The sequence below is a fragment of the Polypterus senegalus genome, chromosome 7 (genome assembly GCF_016835505.1).
Source record: "Polypterus senegalus isolate Bchr_013 chromosome 7, ASM1683550v1, whole genome shotgun sequence".
NCBI lineage: Eukaryota > Metazoa > Chordata > Cladistia > Polypteriformes > Polypteridae > Polypterus > Polypterus senegalus.
In genome coordinates, this window is record NC_053160.1 from 46,961,686 (window position 1) to 46,985,239 (window position 23,554).

At 37.5% G+C, this 23,554-nt stretch overlaps 1 protein-coding gene across 2 annotated transcripts in view; it reads right to left on the reverse strand.

The window, feature by feature from the left end:
* adamts3 (ADAM metallopeptidase with thrombospondin type 1 motif, 3) overlaps positions 1-23,554 on the reverse strand; it is a 304,447-nt gene that overhangs the window by 109,479 nt on the left and 171,414 nt on the right. For both annotated transcript variants that reach the window (XM_039758577.1, XM_039758576.1), the window contains exons 6-7: positions 2,149-2,232; positions 1,203-1,359 (exon numbers count right to left, since the gene is read on the reverse strand). In XM_039758577.1, the coding sequence (XP_039614511.1) occupies positions 1,203-1,359; positions 2,149-2,232 (241 nt within the window). The remainder of the gene's footprint in view (positions 1-1,202; positions 1,360-2,148; positions 2,233-23,554) is intronic.

The window sequence follows — 23,554 nt, forward strand, 5'->3', positions numbered from 1 at the left end:
CACTAACGTGCCTCATTATTATCTGGTATCCAAGGATAGGTACTTGGGAGCACACTGGATGACAAACTGACTTGTCTCTCCTGCCCTGGTCACATACACCCAAGATAACAAAAGTTTCAAGTTTTTAGTCTCAGCTGCAAGGTAAGAAACCTCGTGACAAGGCATATTTTTACATATTAGGCACTTGCTGTCAGAATACATTTGTGAAGCTGCTTTCAGGTTTAGCTGACTCTAATGAGTCTTTTATTGTTCATATAAAAACACAGATAATCCACATCAATATACTAGAACAATTTTTTAAAGTAGGAAGTCTCCAGTCTCCAAATTTATTTTGTATGGCATTCCTCACTGAGTAAGGATTTAGAGGACTTACACGATTTCTTTATAATATAATAACAGTAATATACTAAACCTTACAAGCACAGACACACATATACATTGTTAAACATAACAACATAAAAATGCATTCCAGAATAAAGTCCTATTAGCATAAGAACTGTGATATGACCTTTGACAATGGGACAATTGAGTAGAGAGAGAGAGGTTGGGAGTGTGCGCTGATAGCACATTGCTGCACCCATCACATAACGAACCACCTGGATTGGGACCCAAGTTCAGCAGGTGACACTTCAGCACCACACTGGAACAGTGTGAGGTTTTTTACTGTGGCTGAAGTGCCAATCCTGTCACCAAACCCAAGGTTTGCCCTGTGAATTGGAGGACCTACTTGCAGGGCTGGATGCAGATTAACATCATACCCAGGGCCAAACAATTGCAAATTATGGGACCAATGGAGTAGAGTTACTTCTGGTATTTATGGGATTTGAACCAGCAGCATTTCGATTGCCGCCGCAAGAGCCTTGCCTCAGAGCCACCATTTTCTGCTGAGAAGAGGAATAAAAGAGGAATAAAAAGAGGAATAAAACTCCAGCTGAGAGTATTCCTGAAAAAAAAAATACAACTCTTGGAGACCACTGATCTTTAAAATAGGTCCATTGTTTAGATAATCTATATCAATATAATTTTATAAACAAATATGTAACTCCACAACAGAAGTAAAATGAGAAGGTCTTACGTAAAGCATCTCAGTAAAAGTTAAGACTTGAGGTGTCTTTGCGAAAACTGCAGGAGAGAAGTTTCACTGTGACTAATATTAGGGGAAAAGGAGAAATATTAAATTGACTGTTTCAAAATCACTGTACCTTGCATTCCAGCTGGTCCAAAGTCTTGTCTTGTCAGAAAAATGGCATGATCGTGGTGTTCAGAATGATCAGGGTCAGACTTTTGCTGTGAAAATGCCCATCGACATACATTCTCCAAACTTCTAGAAGGATTTCCTCTTTCAATCAAGCTAATAGACTGATTAAAAATAGAATTCATTTTAAAATGTTTTCTACTTCATCAATGCAATGTTAAAACTAACCTTATTGGATATTTAAACAATGATTACAATATCACATAATGCTTTAATTACTTGTAATGCTAAAATTGGACTAATACGCTGTTAACATTAATAGATTCAGGATTTTTCTAAATATATTTAATGTTTAATTTTGTATTGAATTTCTACATATTCATTCTTTTGTCTATTTTAGACAATCAAATCTCTACTAATTTCCAAAAAAATGAATTAATCTGTTAATTAATCCATTTACTCCATTTTTCTTTCTAGAAAGTACTATGGAAGCAATAAATGATGATTAATAATATAAAAATAGGGAAAAACATGCTTAGATTATTATGAAGAAAGTTGAGTTTATCATATTTCACTTATTTTATAATTTTACTAATTACTGTTTTTACAGGCAGGCATCCTAAATGTAATTTAAATTTCTACCATGCTTAAATATTAAAATGCTCATTGGTACTGTATATACTAAATTCTTTTCATTTGCCTCTCTGTAATTTACTCAGCACAGGACATATCTCCCAAGTTACTGTATATGTTAAATTAATGTAGTCTCCTTTTTTTCTGAAATATAAAATTTCTAAATATTTCAATACTTCATATAATTTTTATTAGTTTCAATGCCTTTGTAAAAGTCAGAAGATTACATTGAACACTGATTATATAATAGCATAACTCACTGAATGTGATTTATTATTACATTACAGTGTTAAAAGTATTTATATTTTGATTTCTCTTACCTTTGCATAACCAAGCATAATCATTCGCACAAGTACAACATTTATGTGTGCACCTAGGGATTCGTCATGATAAATCTCATTCACCTTAAAAGACACAAAACAACATGTTCAATTATGCACATAAAGAATGATTTTTAAATTCTGAAAATAAGACTGAGCTTGTTTAAAAAATATTAAAGAACAGCACAGTTTGACAGTATAAGCAATATAATATACATATTAACAATAAAAAACTCTTGGGGATGCTTGTACTGAATAACTGTATACTAAGAAAAATGCAGACTTGGTTAATCTCCCAAGAAAACACAGCAAAATGCAAAAAACAGATACGAAACTATTGTAAAATGCCGCATTACCTCCATTTAACCTTTAGGCCTTAAAAGATCAGGTAGCATTCTGGTTTGGCCAATTATCTAAGCAAAATCATATTATGAATGAAACTGTGAAATAGATAGACTGAGCAGTGGTGAAACAGTAATATTTTATGCGACAAAATATTATTGAATATAAATAAAGTAAGATGATTAATGGCCTTATTAAGTGCAAATATGTTATCACTTATGGTAATGCAAAGACATAGAAAGACACACTTAGAAAGATGTCATATCTGAAAATTGCTTCACAAGGAATAAGCCTTAATGGTCAAAACCAAATGTACCAATTGACTTGGGGATTCAACCCTGAGAACCTATTTTTCTTCTCTTTAAAAGTTTAAACAGACATCTTGTATATCTGAACTGGCTATTTAGCTCTCTGTGCTCTCAGTAACCATAGTGGAATTTAAAATACAAAAAATTGATCCAAGTGGACGTACAAAATTTGAGTGCTCTTAATTAATTGGCATTCAATGCAACTTCGGAAAACATGAAGATTATATGAAAGGGTGCACTGAAAACAAGCTCATTTCTTATTTAACAAACTATCATTTAAGCCAAAATCTGAAGACTTCAAAGATGCTACTTTCTACTATTATACACTACTTGATAATTTAGTCTATCCATCTAATTATTTTTGTGCAGAAATATTTAATAACCACTGTGTAAAATTCACTCTTACCGTTAATCTAATTTCATCTGTGCCCTCTTGCTGAAGAAGTGATTATTAAATAACTACTAGAATACACCCTGCTATTCTAGAGGAATGTAGTAGCTCTCTGGATTTTCTCTAGTGTTGTTAAATCTTATTGTAAGATCTGAAGTAAAACTCCAACACAGGTCTAGTGAAGTGGTGTCATACAGTAAATATATTACTTATTGCATGCCACACAGTCTGCTACCTAAGCCCAAATAGTATTAGCCTTTTTGGTCACTTCTGTATAATGTATGTTTCCTACTCTGTTGTACTCTGTCACTTCCCAAGTTTGCTTAGGCCAGGGGTGTCAAACTCCAGTCCTGGAGGTTTTCATTCTAACCCTTTTCCTAATCACTGACCACTTTTCATTGCTAATTAACTCCTTTCCCCTTTATTTTAATAGCCCTGTGTTTAAGAATTCAGTCCTCTGAATTGATTCCTTTCTTCATTAAATGACAGCCAAACAGAAATGAGACGTGAAATGAGCCAACAGATGACCAGCTAAACTGGGATTTCAAACTCCAACCAATTTCACTCCAGCCAGTCTCTTAATGAGAAGCTGATTCTTGTTGTTAATTAAACTCATTATTTAATTCCATGGCCCGTTTCTGCTCTCATTCTGCCACATCAGACATTCCCAAAACTGTTGATTTTTCTATTTTTTTCTAAGATCACCGTCAAGATGTTTTGGTGACCTGAGAGATCAGCCTTATTGAGACCTTCACCTTTCTTTATTTTCAGATATTGTGTGATGGGCACAGGTGAGCTGGTCATGCGGCTGCTTGTTTTGTGTCTCATTATTGTTTGGCTGCTAATTAAGGAAAAAGAGACAACTAAGGGGTCTGTGTCAAGTTAATTATAATTAAGGCAAAAGAAGTTAATTAGCAGCAAAAACAGGTCACTAATGAAGAAGATGGTTAGAATGAAAACCTGAAGCCACTGCAGCACTCCAGGAACAGTTTGACACCCATGGCTTAGGCTATAAGGAAGCAAGCCAGCTAGAGCATATCTGAGAGTACTGTATGTACTGTTTGTTTAGTCACATTGATAATAACTTGTTTTATTTAATATATGTTTGCTAATAACTACATCATATTTCATACAGTTGCAACAATCCAGTGTCAAATTTCAGTAAGATTGTTCACATTATACTTCTCACAAGCATACATGAACATATAGGAGCTACACACATGTGACTCTGAGACAAAAGAGACTTCATGTTGATAAAACTTTGTTGATGAAGCTTTGTAGAAAAAAAACATGTTCAAATGACAACTCATATTCAAATTGCATAGTGTTTTCAAATAGCAACGTTTTCATGTATGAATGTGTGTATGCATGTGCGAGAGAGGCAGAGACAGATTTGATCTCATTCAAGTGGTCACTGGAATATAAAACAAAACACTTTCGCAAAGGTATGATGAAACAAGTGTGCTTTTATTCAAGTATAAAACTGAATAACAAAAATTTCAAGTGACAACAAGATACCAGTAACACATGATTCACCAGCGTGTATGTGTCTGCTTATATCCCTTCAACAATATCTTTTTCAAGTAGCAAAACTTTACCCTGGCTGTTGCTGACTGAAACCAAAGGCTTATTCTTTTTGGGTGCATACACCATCAGCACGGAACTGCCAGATCTAAACACTAGCATGGTGAATTGGTCGCGTACTGAAGTGACTTCAGCTACAGGTGGAAGTCCCATTTTACCTTATGGTGCCAAGCAGAGCAGCGCTGCAGTGCAGCAGTCTATTATCCAGCAAAAGTGCTGTGAAGAAGCTGTCTGTTGTTACGGTTCTACCTTTGTCCAGTCTGATAGCAGTCATGGGACATTGTATCTTTGATTGCTAGTACAGCAAATAGTTCTAAGCTGGAATCAGCCACAGCACCAACTGTGGTCATTGCTGCTCTTGTGAAGAGAATGGAGATAAAGGCCATTAACTCAGAGAGGGATAGACAAGTTCATTGTACCAAGTTAACAAAATTTACACCAGATGCAACAGACTCAGATCAAAAGTATGTTTTTATTATAGTAATAATAATAATAATAGCACCTCACTACTCAAAACACAATGCGCTGGGACTTAAACCGGCAACTTTTCGGTTATATGGCAGCAGTTCTTACCTCTGCACCATCCAAGAATACGTATTAACTTTTTGTTGATTAACATTTCAGCTTGGACTTTTAAGTCATTGACAGCAACATGTAAATTGAATGATTTTTTTTCTTTGGTTATATTCTTGAATAAAAGCACAAATGTTTATTTGATCTTTGGACTAAAGTCTTCAAACATTATACACTTCACGTCATTATTAGTATAACATGGAAAAAGTTTCTGCTTTAGGTATGTGTTCAGCATTTCTTGCATTTCTCTGATTTCCTTTCATCCTACACTTATCCAGATCTTTGTAGACACGGAACACACATGAAATGCATGTGTTCCAAATAACAATATACTGTATTATTTACCCTATACAATTCCAGGCACCTCACATGCAGATAAGGAGCCTTGGCTTGAGCTGAGAGAACTTTTTGCCCGAGTTGAGCTCTGTTGAGATGGTAGTGGGATTGTCTGGAAATGGAACAGCAGGCTGCTTGCGCTGATCAACACATTTCCAAAACAAAAGACACTGATGGAGAGGTGTAAAGGAATTTAAGGCGGCCCGGGATTACGAGTTTTTTCGTAGGCTTCAGGGATTCTAGTGTTAAAGACCTGGTATCATAAAACAATTTATTAGTGCCAATATAAATCAGAAATCTAAACAGCAAGTAAGCAGCCAGCCTATTCTATGTCATATGTTTGTCTATCTCGCCTGTCTTATATATCTGGGCATTACTCCTCGCCCCTTCCCCTCACCCTGAGGATGCTAGAGGGCAGCCCCCCTGGGTTGTTGTGGCTGCATGGATTCCTGCAGGGCATGCTGGGTGTTGGAGTTTGCTGCAGCCCTGTTGGGTTCCATGGACACTGCCAGGGGGAGCTGTATAGCCCTTTATGGCAGGAATGCTGCCACACCAGGGTCACCTAGAGCACTTTTGGGTGCTTTATAAAAGGAGCCAGCTGACACTACTCTGGGAAGCAGAGTTGGGAGGGAGAAGACAAAACTTGCAGCAGGAGGAGTGGAGGTGAAGAGGAACGAGAGAGAAAGAGAGAAAAAAGAGAAAGAAGACAAAGTACTGTGGTTATTAGTGCTTTATTGGTGCTTTGTACCATGCAGCTGCGGGGAGCGAGGGAGAAGCACTTCCTCACTTATAATAAACGTATGATGTGTGCAAAACATTTTTTGTTTGCTTGTCTGTGTCAGGTTTGGGCCACTAGTGTGCCCCCTGCAGGCCACATATATGCAGTTATCATATTTCTGTAATCCTTGTGTTTATTGATATACTAGCAAAATACCCTCGCTTCGCAGTGAAGAAGTAGTGTTTTAAAGAAGTTATGAAAAAGAAAAGGAAACATTTTAAAAATAACATAACCTGATTGTCAATGTAATTGTTTTGTCACTGTTATGAGTGTTGCTGTCATCAAGGATTTGATTATCATTATTTCTTTCAATCAGGTTCATATTTGAAGGACGTGTTGTTTTGAAGTTACATTCCGTGTTTGTCAACCGTTGTAAAGATAACAGGTTTCATTCATCAAAGTGTTCACTACACAAATCGCTACTCGTGAATGTAAGATTTTTAACAGGCATTCCCGGTATTAACTTGTGCTAAACGTACTATGATGTGATGTAAGGGGAGCTGACTGTAAAAAGGCAAGGAGGTGCGTATTTTGAACGAAAAGGGAGAAGACAGCGAAGGAGCGGAAAACTGAGAAGGAAAACTGTTTAAATAAAGAGCTAGGAAGGTGAATGGCAGCCAGCGGAAAAGCAAGGAAGACTTCGTAATAAGGACAGTTCGGTGCACATAGAAGGTGTAACAATAAGATTGTTAAGCCTTATGATAATGTTCCCACACGGAGGATTTAGAGAGACGCACTGGGAGTATAATCTGAACCTCTCTACAGTTTCGTTTATTTTTGGTTTGTAATGTTCATTACCATTGCATGTTGCATTTCACACCTAGGCCTTCAGTAGTGCTCCGACTGAATCAACCCGCCCCTCAAAAACTAATTTATGGCTATAAAAACCATTTTAATATGCAGAAATACAGTATAAAGAGCCGCTGCATCGCAGATAGATAACTCCTGTAGCCACAATAAATGCCTTTATTGAATAGACAAACCAGGGGTGAGCAAGTTCCTTTCTACTGCAGCTACAGCCGCTACACACATAAAAACATCAATAATAACTCATAAACTTGCAATATTACTTAGGAAAATCGCAACATTTTACTAGCCAAAAATTCGGATTATTTGTAAACAAAATACATCTTCCTCTCTTTCCTCAAAAACAGTTCAATTACTCTGTCGTACAGATTATCCTTGCGCTTCAGTTCCATCAAAAAGTCCCTTTCTGTCACCATCGAAGCTAATGCTGAAAGTCGAACCTGCTCTGTCGTATTTCTGGCATAAGTTTTAATTCGCTTTAGGGCTGAAAATGTCCGCTCGACAGAAGCAGTGTACACGGGAATGGTCACCGCCAAATATACCAATGTGTACAGCTGCCCCATGCTCTCATTCAAATTTTTCTGATGAAGGAAGTCAAGGAGATCAGTGAGAGATTTTCCTGCAAAATCATCCATGGCATACATTACAGTCAGTTCTGTTTTTAGCCGAAACAGATCAAAAACTGCTCCGTGGCTCTTGTGTTAAACTGGAGAAGGCTGCATGTGGGAAATTTTTCTTGTATTCCCGAAACTTCTGGGGTTAGAGGAGCGTGACAAACATCAGTTTTTCGTGGCCTTGAAATCTGGTCTGTTTCTGGCAAATATTGTCCAGAATCCTACCATGAAGTTGGTGGTAGTGCACGCGAGGATCTTGCGCTCGGAGCGACTGCGGTGCATTCAGTGGCCTCGTAGAGTTCCTCATATCAGCTTCTATCCAATCAATGGGTCTGAATACGGTGATGTTGTGTACGCCTGCTAGAGGGCCCTACTGACACCAACTCAAAATCTGATTGGTTGAAGCAACAGTTTAATCGACATTTATTCTATGTTAGAGGGCCTGCAGAATGGATTGTGAAGGCCTCTCTGCCAGGCAACAAATGATGGCTCAAATGTGATTGGTTAAATGCTTTAATACGAAAATACATGTCTGGAAGCAGCACAACCATCGGAAAAGCTATGAAAGGAAGCAGACAGACTATTTGGAATTATTTAATAAGTATTCATGGACAAAATATAATTAACATCAGCTTGTGATTCAGATATTTTGTTTTCCTCTGCCTCTGGCATTGCAAGTTTTCTGTATAATGTGAACTCGTCCTTTCATGTTCTCCATGACTTCGCAAGGTCTTTAGCATCGAGGCTTTATACCCAGCGTCTTCTAATTAAACTTGTATCTTGCGATGTGCACGGCTTTATTTAATTTTAGCTCAGACCCGGCACTTAAAAGTTTCTCTCGCACTTTTGCTGAGGGAGGGTTTCTGCAGTAGTTGCACTTATGAATATGCTAAGCACAGTCCTTCACCCACGAATATTTACCTTATATGGGCAGGCACTCAATTACGTGGGAGGCGTGATGATGCAAGACGCAACTCCGTCTCACACTGCGACCGAGCTGCAGGCTTGGCCGTATACAGTATATGTACGAAAATAGGTTCCAGTTATTACCATTATGTGTAGAATTTCTAAATGAAACCTGCCTAACTTTTGTAAGTAAGCTGTAAAGAATAAGCCTGCCAAATTTCAGCCTTCCACCTACACGGGAAGTTGGAGAATTAGTAATGAGTGAGTGAGTGAGTGAGTGAGTCAGTGAGTCAGTCAGTCAGTCAGGGCTTTGCCTTTTATTAGTATAGATTGTATTATTATGTTTCTTAAAATGAGTGTGCTTCAATTAACCTGAAGTAAATCTAAAGGCTTCAGACCTACCGCCTGCAACAGAGGATGGTAAAGTAAATAAAGTAGGAGCTTTACCAAATTGTTAAATTAATTACCGGCATTACTGATGGAAAAAATGGACAATTAATTAACCAAGTAAATCACTCCTCCTTTCCTACATTATTATGACTGTCTCTGAGTGGGCAAGGTAAAATTAAATTTCACCTTACCTGCAGTCCCACAACCAAAGTCAAAAAAGGAAAAAAAATCATGTTCAAAAAATAAGCAAAAAACTAAGTCAAAGCCAGGAACTAGCAATGAAAATGAGTTTTGAAAATGACAAAAATAAGTTTGAAAAATGGTTTTGTTACCTGCAAATTCTAAAAAGTGTTTTGAATGATGACATTTTAACCCATTGCATTGTTATCGGAATGTCACGATCTCTGAAGACATGCCCCAAACAGTATGGTTCACTGTGCTAACAATGGGAGACACATAACAATAGTACACATAAACAACGAAAATGGATGTCTACCCAAAAATTATGACTGCAACTAATGTATGCATCAATTCAAAAAACTAATTTCAGAATTGGATTCCTAGTCTAGAAAATCCCCATAACATGTGTAAAAACTCCTGATTTGTGCTAATGAAAGACAGGATATACTGAAAAAAGACCCCTAACACTTTGTGAACATGAATAAAGACAAAATAAAGGACATTTTCATCTCAATTCACTGAATACTGCCTCATCAGGGGCTATTAAACAAGCCCTACAATCCAGTCTGTTAAAGCAGGTTTTCACACTTGGCACAGTACTGAAATGAAGTGATTTTGAGAATATACATTTCAATTTTCAAAATCCTCTTTCCACAGAAACTAATGTTGGTTGACAGTTTTTAAAGAAGATATTCTAATGAAGAAATATCATTGTATGAAACAAAAGGTCTTCTGCTTTCTAATTTTGAGGATATATCATTTCAGCATACATGTATAACAAAAGATATAAAAATAATGCTTATTGTTATTGTTGTCTACTTATAACTTTATTAATATTTAAAAGTTTCCTCCTACTTTTTTAAAAACTCTATGGTACCCCTTGTCCCTTGGTGCCCCATGCATATAACTTATTTTGCTAAATGGTTAATCTAGAGCTACCTTATTATCATTCTCAAAGACTATGGAAAGTGTCTGCTTGCATACATTAAATCACTTCCCAAATGTATTTTCTTCTGGCAGCACTCTGTCCTAAAAACATCTTAATAACTGTTATTCGTTTGTAGTGAACAAATAATAGATAAATGGATTTGTCCTTTTTTATTCGTCAACAGTCCCATTTCTCTGCAAGAACAAATCCTCATTTTGTACAGTGGTGCTGTTCTGCTTGTGGTGTTCATTTGCATGAACAACATGCCTCATTTCTCCACGAAATTGCAGCTGAGGCAAAAAAAAATGTCAGAGACATGGAATGGAACATGGTTTACAGCATCCATGTGATTCATGTCCAGATGTATACATCGGGAAGACATCAAAGACACTCGCCACATGTATACAGGAAAAATGCAATGTGGTCAGAAGAAAGGACCCACGGGCTCTGATTTACACATATACAAGACCAGACACACATGGGACTCAATGTAGTAAAATTCAAGTCTAATACTAAGTGCCAGAGAACTGGCTGAAACGTGGCTAGCCAATGAAAACACCATTAACAGACATTTGGATATGTACCCAGCATACGCAGGCTTGAAAAGAAGAACATGCACATATAAATAAGACTTTATGACCAACACCCCCCATTCCAACCCACCTACCCTCCCCTCCTTATTTGCTACATACTGTATTGCCTTGGATTCCTTTAAGTCTAATCATGTTCCTCCCTTTTTGGATTTCTAGCTATGAAAATATACAAATCAGTCAACTTTGCATTCTATATACAGTATATATTGATATCCTGTGCATCAGGGCTTCACATCAAACAATGTAAGTAATTAAGGGTTGTTGGCAACTCATAATTGTAAATATGGGATTAGTGCCAACTGATACTCAATTCCTATCTAAGAGAGTTGCAAATGTACTTCTGTTTCAATTAAACCAGCAGGTATTTGCCAATATCAATGATTATCACATCAAGCCACAAATTACCACCATTTCTTCTTAAATGCCAATTAATAAAGAGCACTTACCTGTTCAAATGATGACAAAAAATAAAGATGAGCATCTACTTAAGAGTTGTTTCTGTGTTTGGTCATTAGTAAGCAAAGAATTAAAGACATTTCAAAAGAAATAAAGAAATAAAATCACCCATCTACTTTCGATATATACAATCCTACACCTAAAAGTGCAATGATTTTATGTGACATTTTTTTTGTCACGCTTTAAATCGGGCTTATTTTAAAACCAACATATATATGTTTTGCATCAATCTTTTCAGAATTTATCGAACTTTAATGTGATGTTGTTAGATTTTCGGATTCTTATTTCATTTTTAAATTATAAACTTAAAAATATCAAGAACTCGCGTCCTGCGAGACGAGACTTTGTGCCAAGAGATTTAACCATGCCCAGGGCTGGAAATAAAAGACAAAGAGTATATGACAAAGACAGCTGTTGTACAGGCTTTTAAATGTTCAAAGTGCCACGCGAGATGCAGATCACAAGGCACGGCGGCAGCAGCCGCAGCAAGCCAGCAGCTGATCGAGCAAAGAGGAAGTAAAAAAAAGAAAAACTGTATTTGTTTCCTATTGTATCACCATTTAAGAGGGGGTTTCGGAGGAGTGACCGCATCTCCTTGGGGTGTGTTCAGCCCCCCTCTTCACAACACGAGTGGCAGAGGCACAAAGTGGCTGGCGTGTACCGCAGAAAAGTGGAGTTGGCGAAGCGAGCAGAGGGTAAGCCCCCTGGTATCCTATAAAAATTCTTTAGAAGTTACAAGTTATAGTGCGATTCAAACTATAGTTTTATGTTTGAACCCTGAACTTATGCTTGTTAACCTATATTCATTATAACTCAAAATTGTAACTTATGCCTTTTTTAATTACAGAAAATCAAGGATTTGATAAAGTAGTTAATTACATTAAATAAGCAATATATTGTCATCAGTATATAGATCCTACAAATTTAAATTTAATTATATAATGTGTCTGAAAGGCATAAAAAACTAATTTCAGGCTTAACTGAATTTAAATCAACTATTTAAAGCTCTTAAATCAATCTTGAAACAGATTCATAAAGTTACATTTTTAGGATAAAACAGCAGTGATTGGAATCAACAATAATCTTCCTAAACACAGCAACTCAGTGTTTTTCCTGTACTACAGTACATTTCTTATAAGATATGACTTTAAAAGAACATTAAACTCTAAAATGATCATTCTTACCCTCTGTTTTTTGTAGTAAAGGGGATAAAAAATGTAATCACATTTCCTATTGAAGAATAAGAATAACAAAGTTTCTGATACAATGGAAACCAATAGTGACCAATGCTGGACAACAGCAAACAATATCAAAAATAGTGTCATACATTACTGTGCATATATGTAATCAATAAGACAATAAACCAGCTGCTTATTATACTGTGGTAGGGAGATGGGGGCACTGATCCCAAATAACTGACACAAGTCATATTTTATTGAATTGTATCCTTCAGTAAATGTTATGCAAAATACTAACCAGGTTTCTGTACTTAGAATAAATGTTTATAGTAATTAACTAATGTGTTTTTAAGAGAACTAAGATTTATAGGATGCAAAAAGAATACAGACAAAAAAGATAACAAATACTGTAACAGAGATTATTAAAATTTCCATACTTATATTTCTAAACATTGTCAGTATGAAGGACTGACAAGTTACTCTGAGCTTTTACTGATGGGTCTATAAAAATAATTTAGTACAGGGTGGTCCAGATCTAATTATGCAATTTTCATTACGCTATAACTTATTAAGTTTATTACATAGAAAATCACCGAAAAAATCATCGATAAGTGTGTGAACTGACGACATGAAGAATCGTCTTCGTGCCGAACTGGAATCGTCCCCACATAAATCAAAGTCATCCACACAATCTGGATCTGCATAATTAGATCTGGACCACCCTGTATATTATTACACCTTAATAAAATGGAGAAAACCTCAAACAGGAGCTTTTTTCCAAACAGGGAGCTGTGGGAAAGTAAAAGCCTTTAGAGATTACTAAAGACAAGTCATAATACTTTCTGAAAATATTGTTAAACAGTTTTATTTATCTATACTAATAAAAGGCAAAGCCCTCACTCACTCACTCACTGACTCACTCACTCACTCACTGACTCATCACTAATTCTCCAACTTCTCATGTAGGTAGAAGGCTGAAATTTGGCAGGCTCATTCCTTACAGCTTACTTACAAAAGTTGGGTAGGTTTCATTTCGAAATTCTACGCCTAATGGTCATAACTGGAAGGTATTTTTCTCCATTAACTGTAATGGAGTTGAGCTGGAATGACGTGGGGCGGAGTTTCGTGTGACATCATCACGCCGCCCACGTAATCACGTGAACTGATTGTCAACGCAGTGCGTAGAAAATCAGGAAGACCTCCAAAAAGCGCTTAAGAAAACATGCATTATATAATTGAGAAGGCAGCGAAAAACAATAAGAAGCGAGCGAGTGACATATACTACCATATTCATGAGTGTTGCTGCCTCGGAAAGAAAGAAAGGTGTAAACCTAAACTTTAAATTAAGTTCATAGACAGGCTACCGCTGGCGTTTCACATGCCCACAGGTAATGCGGGATACAAGTTTAATGAGAGGACGAGGATATAAACGAGTTTTGATCACTTTGTAACAAAGTTAAAATTGTAGGTGAAGGGGTGTGCTTATGCAAATTCCGAGAGACTGTGTTTGTGGGGATTGACAGTTAAGGCGGGTGGGGAGTCACGTCATCATCTCCCCTCCCATTCATCTAATTTCGGTCTGAGCTGAGCTCCGCGGCTAATGCCTTCTTTCGAAGCAACTTAGTCAGACTGCCACCAAATACTCACAGAAAAATCCACAAGTTAATACACACGCTATCTCTTGAGTTTCTCCACACTGAATCCTCCAGGCACTACTTACAAAAGGTCACATTGACAATCGTGTTACGTTATTTTTAAAATCTTTCCTTTTCTTAGCACAAGCACAGCTGAGAAGCTTCATGCATGTGCTCCATAACGCGTTAAAAAATAATGCATTTAATCACACTTTGCATTACAAGCAAAGGGAGCTTTTGTCAATGCATGATTTCCTGGTACACCGATTACATTGATCAGCGCATCCCGATTCATTTTACCCTCGCACCACCTTAGTTTGAGAAGAAGTCTGAAAAATATGAGGTTAACACAGAAAAACATCACCAATTCAAGCTTTATGAATAATCGATTCGCCATCAATAATTGTTTTGGTAAAGCCATCCTCCTTCCATTTTATAATTTTTCCGCCAATAGCCATGATTAAATGAGCGGTAAATAAAGTAAGAGACTTATTTAGGCAGGCATATATATGACAGCAACACTCATGACAATGTCAATCATGTTACGTTATTATTAAAATGTTTCCTTTTCTTTTCATTACTTCTTTAACACACTACTTCTCCTCTGGCGGGATTTTGCTATATATATAATATATGAATGACCTCCAAAGAGCGCTGAGACTTTTGATATCATGAACATGTCTGCAAAAACTGTGGTCTCCTGCCCAGCAAAGTCGAGCAGCTAGCGCATAGCTGTGCCGGCCTTTGAGGCGCTGACTGCGCTTCTGCCTTAAGTCAAAGTGAGCACTTTTAATTTTTTTCATCCTCCCCCTGCGCTATAGCCCAGACAAGTGCAAACACGGGACCCCTTTTCTACACACGGAAAAATAATATTAAGGCGATTCATCTCTCTATACTATATAAAAGAAAAAGGCAACTTTCCTTTCTTTACACCTTTTATCCCAAAACAAAGCCTTTCTCTCTTAACAGTGCAGAGGACACAAAACTAATTTTCTTTAAATGCCGGTAAGGCACATTACCAGAGGCACAAATTTGAACGTTCACATAGAAAATGTAATTTCTATACCACAGCCGTCGTGTAGCGCCTTTCAAAAGGGATCTACTACCGAGAGATGATCCATATATATTTTAGCTGCTGTTAGTTACTTACCTGTTGTGTTACACAGTCTTTAAAATGTAGTTTACCAAACCACTCCAGTAGGGCTCAATGTACCTGTACTTCTTAAAACGTTAATGTTTTACTGTTTAATAACTTATAGACTATATTTTATTATTTTTCCCTTGCACTCAGTGCCCAAAGCTATACACACACATATAGACACATACAAACATACACACAAGTATATATATGTGTATATATGTATGTATGTGTATATATATATATACACACACACACACACACACACACACACACACATACATACATACATGCACACATATATATAATTTGTGTGTGTGTATGTATGTATGTGTGTGTATATATGATGTAGATAGGTATTTATATATATATATATATGTGTATATGTAGATATGTATATAGATATGTAGATATGAAGATATGTATGTGTATATATGAATATATATATGTATGTGTGTGTGTGTGTGTGTGTGTGTGTGTGTATATATGACAGCAGCAATCCAAGCTGTGAGAAAACAGTAAAAGGAGGCGTGTCAGGCGTCGTGGTACATTTTCTGATGCAGCTAGACGAAAAAAACTTTGTGACGCTGCCACCAAATACACAACACAATTACTTTGACAATCATGTTACATTATTTTTAAAATGTTTCCTTTTCTTTTCATAACTTCTTTAACACATGACATCGCTGCGAATCGTGGGTATTTTGCTATATATATATATATCACAGTGACACTCATAACAGTGACAAAACAATTACATTGACAATCATGTTACGTTATTTTCAAAATGTTTCCTTTTCTTTCTCTTTCCTTCTTTAACACACTACTTCTCCGCTGCCAAGCGCGGGTATATATATATATATATAGATAGATAGAGATATATATATATATAGATAGATAGATATGAGAACAACATATATATATATATATAGATAGATATGAGAACAACACTCATATCAATGACAAAACAATTACATTAACAATCATGTTACGTTATTTTTAAAATTTTTCCTTTTCTTTTTCGTACCTTCTTTAACACACTACTTCTCGCTCTGAAGCGCTGGTATTCTACTAGTATATATATATATATATATATATATATATATATTTACGTATACTAATAAAAGGCAAAGCCCTCACTCACTCACTCACTCATCACTAATTCTCCAACTTCCCGTGTAGGTAGAAGGCTGAAATTTGGCAGGCTCATTCCTTACAGCTTACTTACAAAAACTGGGCAGGTTTCCTTTCGAAATTCTATGCGTTATGGTCATAACTAGAACCTATTTTTCTCCATATACTGTAATGGACTTTAGCGCGATGGCCGTGGGGGGCGGAGCTGCATGTCACATCATCACGTCTCCCACGTAATCATGTGAACTGACTGTGAACGCAGTACGTAGAAAAGAAGGAAGAGCTCCCAAAGAGCGCTGAAGAAAAACGCAGAATACTTTATTCGCAAGATACAAGTTTAATGAGAAGACACGAGGTATAAACGAGACTTTGGATCACTTTGTAACGGGGTTAAAATTGCTGTAGGGAGAAACTTTTAAGTGCCGGGTCTTAGCTAACATTAAATAAAGCCGTGGACATCGCAACATCTTACAAGAGAGCAGCTCACGTGAACTGACTGAACGCAGTACGAGTGATCACTTCCATGCATTAAACCTGTTCAAAAAACGCATTACACAATTGACAAGGTAGGAAAAGAATATGCTCCGAGCTGAGCTCCACAGCTAACGCAGTCTTGCGGAAGCAACTTCGTCACGCTGCCACCAAATACTCACAGAAAAATCCACAAGTTAATACACACGCTGTCTCTAGAGTTTCTCCACACTCAATATATTCCTCGCATCCCCGTTATACCCTCTGATCTCCCATTTCAATTCGGATGCCTCCAATTTCCAGTAAGGTTCTGCTGTGCGATGACAAGTAATAAGTCTCAGGGACAGACCCTACAAAAGGTTGCCATTGATTTCAGGCAAGATTGCTTTTCTCCTGGACAACTATACGTTGCATTCTCAAGAGTGAGCTTGGGCAGCTTCGTCATATTACAACCGGAGTGCAGCGAGAAACTTTTAAGTGCCAGGTCTTAGCTAACATCAAATAAAGTGTGGACATCGCAACATCACACAAGAGAGCATCTCACGTGAACTAACTGAACGCAGTACGAGTGATCACTTCCATTCATCAAACCTGTTCAAAAAACGCATTACACAATTGACAAGGTGGGAAAAGAATATGCTCCGAGCTGAGCTCCACAGCTAACGCGGTCTTACGGATGCAAGTTCGTCACGCTGCCACCAAATACTCACAGAAAAATCCACAAGTTAATACACACGCTGTCTCTAGAGTTTCTCCACACTCAATATATTCCTCGCATCCCCGTTATACCCTCTGATCTCCCATTTCAATTCGGATGCCTCCAATTTCCAGTAATGCTCTGCTTCGCGATGAGAAGTAATAAGTCTCAGGGACACACCCTACAAAAGGTTGCCATTGATTTCAGGCAATTACAGACAACTATAGGTTTCATTCTCAAGAGTGAGCTTGCGCAGCTTCGTCATATTACAACCAGAGTGCTGAACTGACAACGTGATATGTAAAGAGAACTATAATAATCGTAATAAACAAAAAATAAAACAGCGGAGAACCTGTGGATTAAATAAAAAGGCAGCTTCCTTGACAAAGCAAGGAAAAAGGATGGCTTTATATGTTATTTGTTTATAAAACAGCGGAGAAGCTGTGTAAAGGCTGCTTCACAAAAAACCAGCGGAGCGCCTTATATGAGCAGGCAGTTAGCTAAAGAAGGGAATCAATAAATATCTATAATCGTAATAAACAAACAAAAAATAGCGTACAAGCCGCGGATTAAATAAAGGAAATGGGTAGCTAAACAGTAAAGTAAGTCTCGAATAGCTACACAATAACCATAACAATCGTAATAAACGAACAATAAAACAGTACAGAACCGCGAAGCAAGGAGAAACGACGGCCTTATATGGCGTTCGTTTATAAAGCAGCGGAGAAGCTGTGTGAAGGCAGCTACACAAAAATACAGCAGAGCGCCACACTCTGAATGTATTCCTCGCATCACCGTTATACCCTCTGATCTCCCATTTCAATTCTAATATCTCAAATTTCCAGTAAGGCTCTGCTTCGCGATGACAATTAATAAGTCTCAGGCACAGACCCTAAAAAAGGTTGCCATTGATTTGAGGCAACATTGCTTTTCTCCTGGACAACTATACGTTGCATTCTCAACAGTAATCTCAGGGCACAGCTTAGTCATATTACAACCGGAGTGCTGAACTGACAACGTGGTATACAAAGAGATCCTTAACAGATAGTTATTGGTATATTTTCCCTCAGTTTAAAAAGGTTTTCTTTTCTTCTTAATAAAAATTTAAAAGCAGTTCTTCGTCGCTGCGAAGCGCGGGGATTTTGCTATATACAGTATATATACTGTATATCTATACTTATAAAAGGCAAAGCCCTCACTGACTGACTGACTGACTCACTGACTCACTCACTCACTGACTCATCATTAATTCTCCAACTTCCCGTGTAGGTAGAAGGTTGAAATTTGGCAGGGTCATTTCTTACAGCTTACTTACAAAAGTTGGGCAGGTTTCATTTTGAAATTCTACGCGTAATGGTCATAACTGGAAGCTATTTTTCTCCATTTACTGTAATGGAGTTGAGCTCGAAAGCCGTGGGGGGCGGAGTTTCGTGTGACATCATCACGCCTCCCATGTAATCACGTGAACTGACTGTCAATGCAGTACGTAGAAAACCAGGAAGACCTCCAAAAAGCGCTGAAGAAAACATGCATTATATAATTGAGAAGGCAGCGAAACAATAAGAAGCGAGTGAGTGGCAATATACAACCATATTCATGAGTGCTGCTACTTCGGAAACAAAACACGGTGTAAACTTAAAGTTTAAATTAAGTCTGGCGTTTGTCATGCCCACGGGTAATGCGGGATACAAGTTTAATGAGAGGACGCAGGATATAAACGAGAGTTTTGATCACTTTGTAACTAAGTTAAAATTGCAGGTGAAGGGCTGTGCTTATGCAAATTCCGAGAGACTGTGTTTGTGGGGGATTAACAGTTAAAGCGGGTGGGGGAGTCACGTCATCATCTCCCCTCCCATTCACCTCATTTCACTCTGAGCTGAGCTCCGCAGCTAACGCAGTGTTACAGAAGCGAGTTTGTGACGCTGCCACCAAATACTCACAGAAAAATCCACAAGTTAATACACACGCTGTCTCTACAGTTTCTCCACACTGAATCCTCCAGGCACTACTTACAAAAGGTTACATTGACAATCATGTTACGTTATTTTTAAAATGTTACCTTTTCTTAGCACAAGCACAGCTGAGAAGCTTCGATGCATGTGCTCCATAACGCGTTAAAAAATCACACATTTAATCACACTTTGCATTACAAACAAAGGGGAACTTTGCAATGCATGATTTCCTGGTACACCGATTACATTGATCAGTGCTTCCCGATTCATTTTACCCTTGCACCCCCTTGGTTTGAGAAGAAGTATAAAAAAATATGAGGTTAACACAGAAAAACAGATCACCAATTGAAGCTTTATGAATAATCGATTCGCCATGAATAATTGTTTTGGTAAAGCCATACTCAGTGTAATCCTATTTCCATTTTATAATTTGCTGTCTGCACAGAAGCTGTTTGCCTACTGGATACGGACGCTCCTCTAAGAAATGCCGCTTTATCGCGGTGCTTCCAAAAGCACACTTATTGATTTTTTGATTGTTTGCTTTAATCTCGCTCTCTCTCTCTCTCTCTCTGACGTTCTCTGCGCCTGACGGAGGAGATGTGAGCAGTAGTGATGGGAAGTTCGGATCATTTTACTGACTCGGATCTTTGAGTCTCGTTCAGCAAAATGAACGAATCGTTTTTAGAGTCATTTCGTTCAATTCTCTTTCCGGCTCAGACTGCATAGGTTAAGCTTATGGGGCTGTCACGTGATGAACGAACGACTCGAACCCAAGACTCGAGATGAACTAATCAATTCTGTTTCCGGCTCAGACTGAGTTGGTTAAGCTTATGGGGCTGACGTGATGAACAAACAACTCGAAAAACCCGAAGACTCGAAACAGGTGAATCAATTCCAATACAGAAACTATAGGAAGTTGCGCAAATGCGCATGCACGACTGAACGAATCACTCCCACGAGACGACTCGTTCTTCCCGAATCACATTAAAGATTCGTTCAAAATGAACGAATCGTTCAATAACGACCCATCACTAGTGAGCAGAGGGGCTGTTTTCACAGACGCCGTTTGCTTAGAAGATACTGACGCTCCTCTAAAAAATGCTGCTTTATTGCGGTGCTTCGCCAAACTTAAAAGCACACGTATTGATTTTTTGATTGTTTGCTTTTCTTTGAAGCGCTCTCTCTCTCTCTGAAATTCTCTGCTCCTGAAGAGAAAATATATTTGCATTCTTTTAATTGTGAGAAAGAACTGTCATCTCTGTCTTGTCATGGAGCACAGTTTAAACTTTTGACTAAAGGGTGTTACTTCATGTCTAGAGGGCTCTGATAATGTTAACAGTGTGGGAGAGTTTATAAGGGCTTAAAATATGTACAAATAACTATACAAACATTTGGTTTCTACTTTGCGGATTTTCATCTATCGCGGGGTTTCTGGAACGCAACCCCCGCGATGGAGAAAGAATTACTGTATACCGACGCTGACTTTATATATTCAAGTTCTGACTTTATATATTCGGGAATGACTTTATATATTTAAGTTTTGACTTTATATATTCTGACGCTGACTTTATATATTCAAGTTTTCACTTTATATATTCCAGCGATGACTTTATATATTCAAATTTTGACTTTATATATTCGGGAATGACTTTATATATTCAAGTTTTGACTTCATATACTCTGACACCGACTTTATATATTCATAAAATCAATGTATTTGCCTGTTTGGCACCTCATAGTATATGTGTGTGTGTATATATATGTACACATGTATATATATATATATATATATATATATATATATATATATATATATATATATATATATATATATATATATATATATATATATATATATATGCCAGCAACACTCATGACAATGACAAAACAATTACATTGTCAATCATGTTATGTTATTTTTAAAATGTTTCCTTTTCTTTTTACTTCTCGCTGCCAAGTGCGGGTATTTTGCTATATATATATATACAATATATATATATACTGTAGATATAGATATAGATATATATATATATAGATATAGATATATAGATATATATATATATATAGATATGAGAACAACACTCATATCAATGACAAAACAATTACATTAATAATCATGTTACGTTATTTTTAGCCCAGGAGGACCAGAGGAGGGCTTGTGCCTCCTCCAGACCGCAAGGGGGCGATCGCCCTGGTTGTATTGGGGGCCACAGGTAGAGGGCTTGGAAGCCCAACCCTGTAGGGGCACGTGGCCACCGCCAGGCAGTGCCCAGGTGCCTGAGGAACCCTGGAACCCAGTACTTCCGCCACACCAGGAAGTGCTGGGGGGAAGAGAACAGGAGACACCCAGACGGCTTCCGGGTGCGCAGCCGGCACTTCCGCCACACTGGGGTGTGGCAATGACTGATTGCTGGGAAGCAGCTGGAGCCCACCTGGGTTCCCATATAAGGGGCTGCCTCCCTTCAGTCGATAGTGGATGTTGGGTGGAAGAGGACAGAGCTGGAGAGAGGACGGGAGGCGGTCGAGAGAGAGACACAGTGACTGAGAGTGTGGCCTGGACTTTGGGGAATCGGCGCAAGAGGCACTGGGGTTTGTGCACGTTCTAATTGTAAATATTGTAAATAAATAGTGTGTGCTGGAACTTAAGATGTCCGTCTGCCTGTGTCCGGGTCCCAGTCCACAATATATATATATATATATATATGTGTGTGTGTGTGTGTGTGTGTGTGTGTGTGTGTGTGTGTGTATGTATGTATGTATGTGTATATATATATATATGTATGTGTATGTGTCTATATATGTATATTTATCTGTATGTATGTATGTATATATGTATATGTGTGTGTGTATGTATGTATGTGTATAAATGTTGATATGTGTACATATGTGTATATGTAGATATGTTTATATGTATATATGTATACAGTATGTATATGTTTGTGTGTGTGTGTGTGTTTGTGTTGTCACACAAGTGCGCATGGGAGGCAGCTAAAGGGCTTGAGTGAAGGCAGTTCGGAGGCATGCCGGGATGTGGCAGAGTACACTGACTCTTTTTCTCCCTTGCCTGTAGACCATTCCCGGGGGATTCCACCTGGCTCTCTTGACATCACTTCCGGGCGGAGCCAATGGAAGTCGACCTCACCAGCTCCGGCCCCTCTGATGTCACGTCCGGCTGTGATCCAATGGTTAAAGACCACGTGCTCGATCCTTATGACCTCACTTCCTGTCTCCCCCTTTAAAAACCTGCCCTTTTTCCATTTTCCCTCAATCTTGTTTTGGACTCCGTTGTATGCACTTCAGTGCTGGTTATTGTGATAAAAACGGCTTTTGCAGCCAGGATACCATATTACACGGGTGGCTGCCCCAAACCTTTATCTGTCTATGTCTCGTGTTTGTGACAGTGTGTATATATTTATATATATATATGACAGCAACACTCATAACAGTGACAAAACAATTACATTGACAATCATGTTACATTATTTTAAAAATGTTTCCTTTTCTTCTTCATAACTTCTTTAACACACTACTTCTCCGCTGCGAAGCGCGGGTATTTTGCTAGTTTATATATATATATATATATATATATATATATATATATATACACATATATATATATATACACATATATATATATACACATATATATATATACACATATATATAATGCACATATATGTGTATATATATATATTATACTGTATATGTTACATAATTATATACAGATATAATAATAATATAATTTTAAAGAGCCCAGTGATCACTGGATAACAATGTATTTTATAATATCAAGCAGTCCCACAGTGACACCTGCAGAGGAATGTTGGAATTGAACACTGAAAATTTCTATGGTAATCTCTTTCCATTAATTTTGCAACAGACAGGATCCCCCTCTTTATTTTTTGTGACCATTGACATTAATAATGTCTCTAAGATATCCTGCACATTTAAATTAAATCAGCAATCAGACAATTCATATAATTTCCAAAACCTTAGTGACTTAAAAAAAAATCATA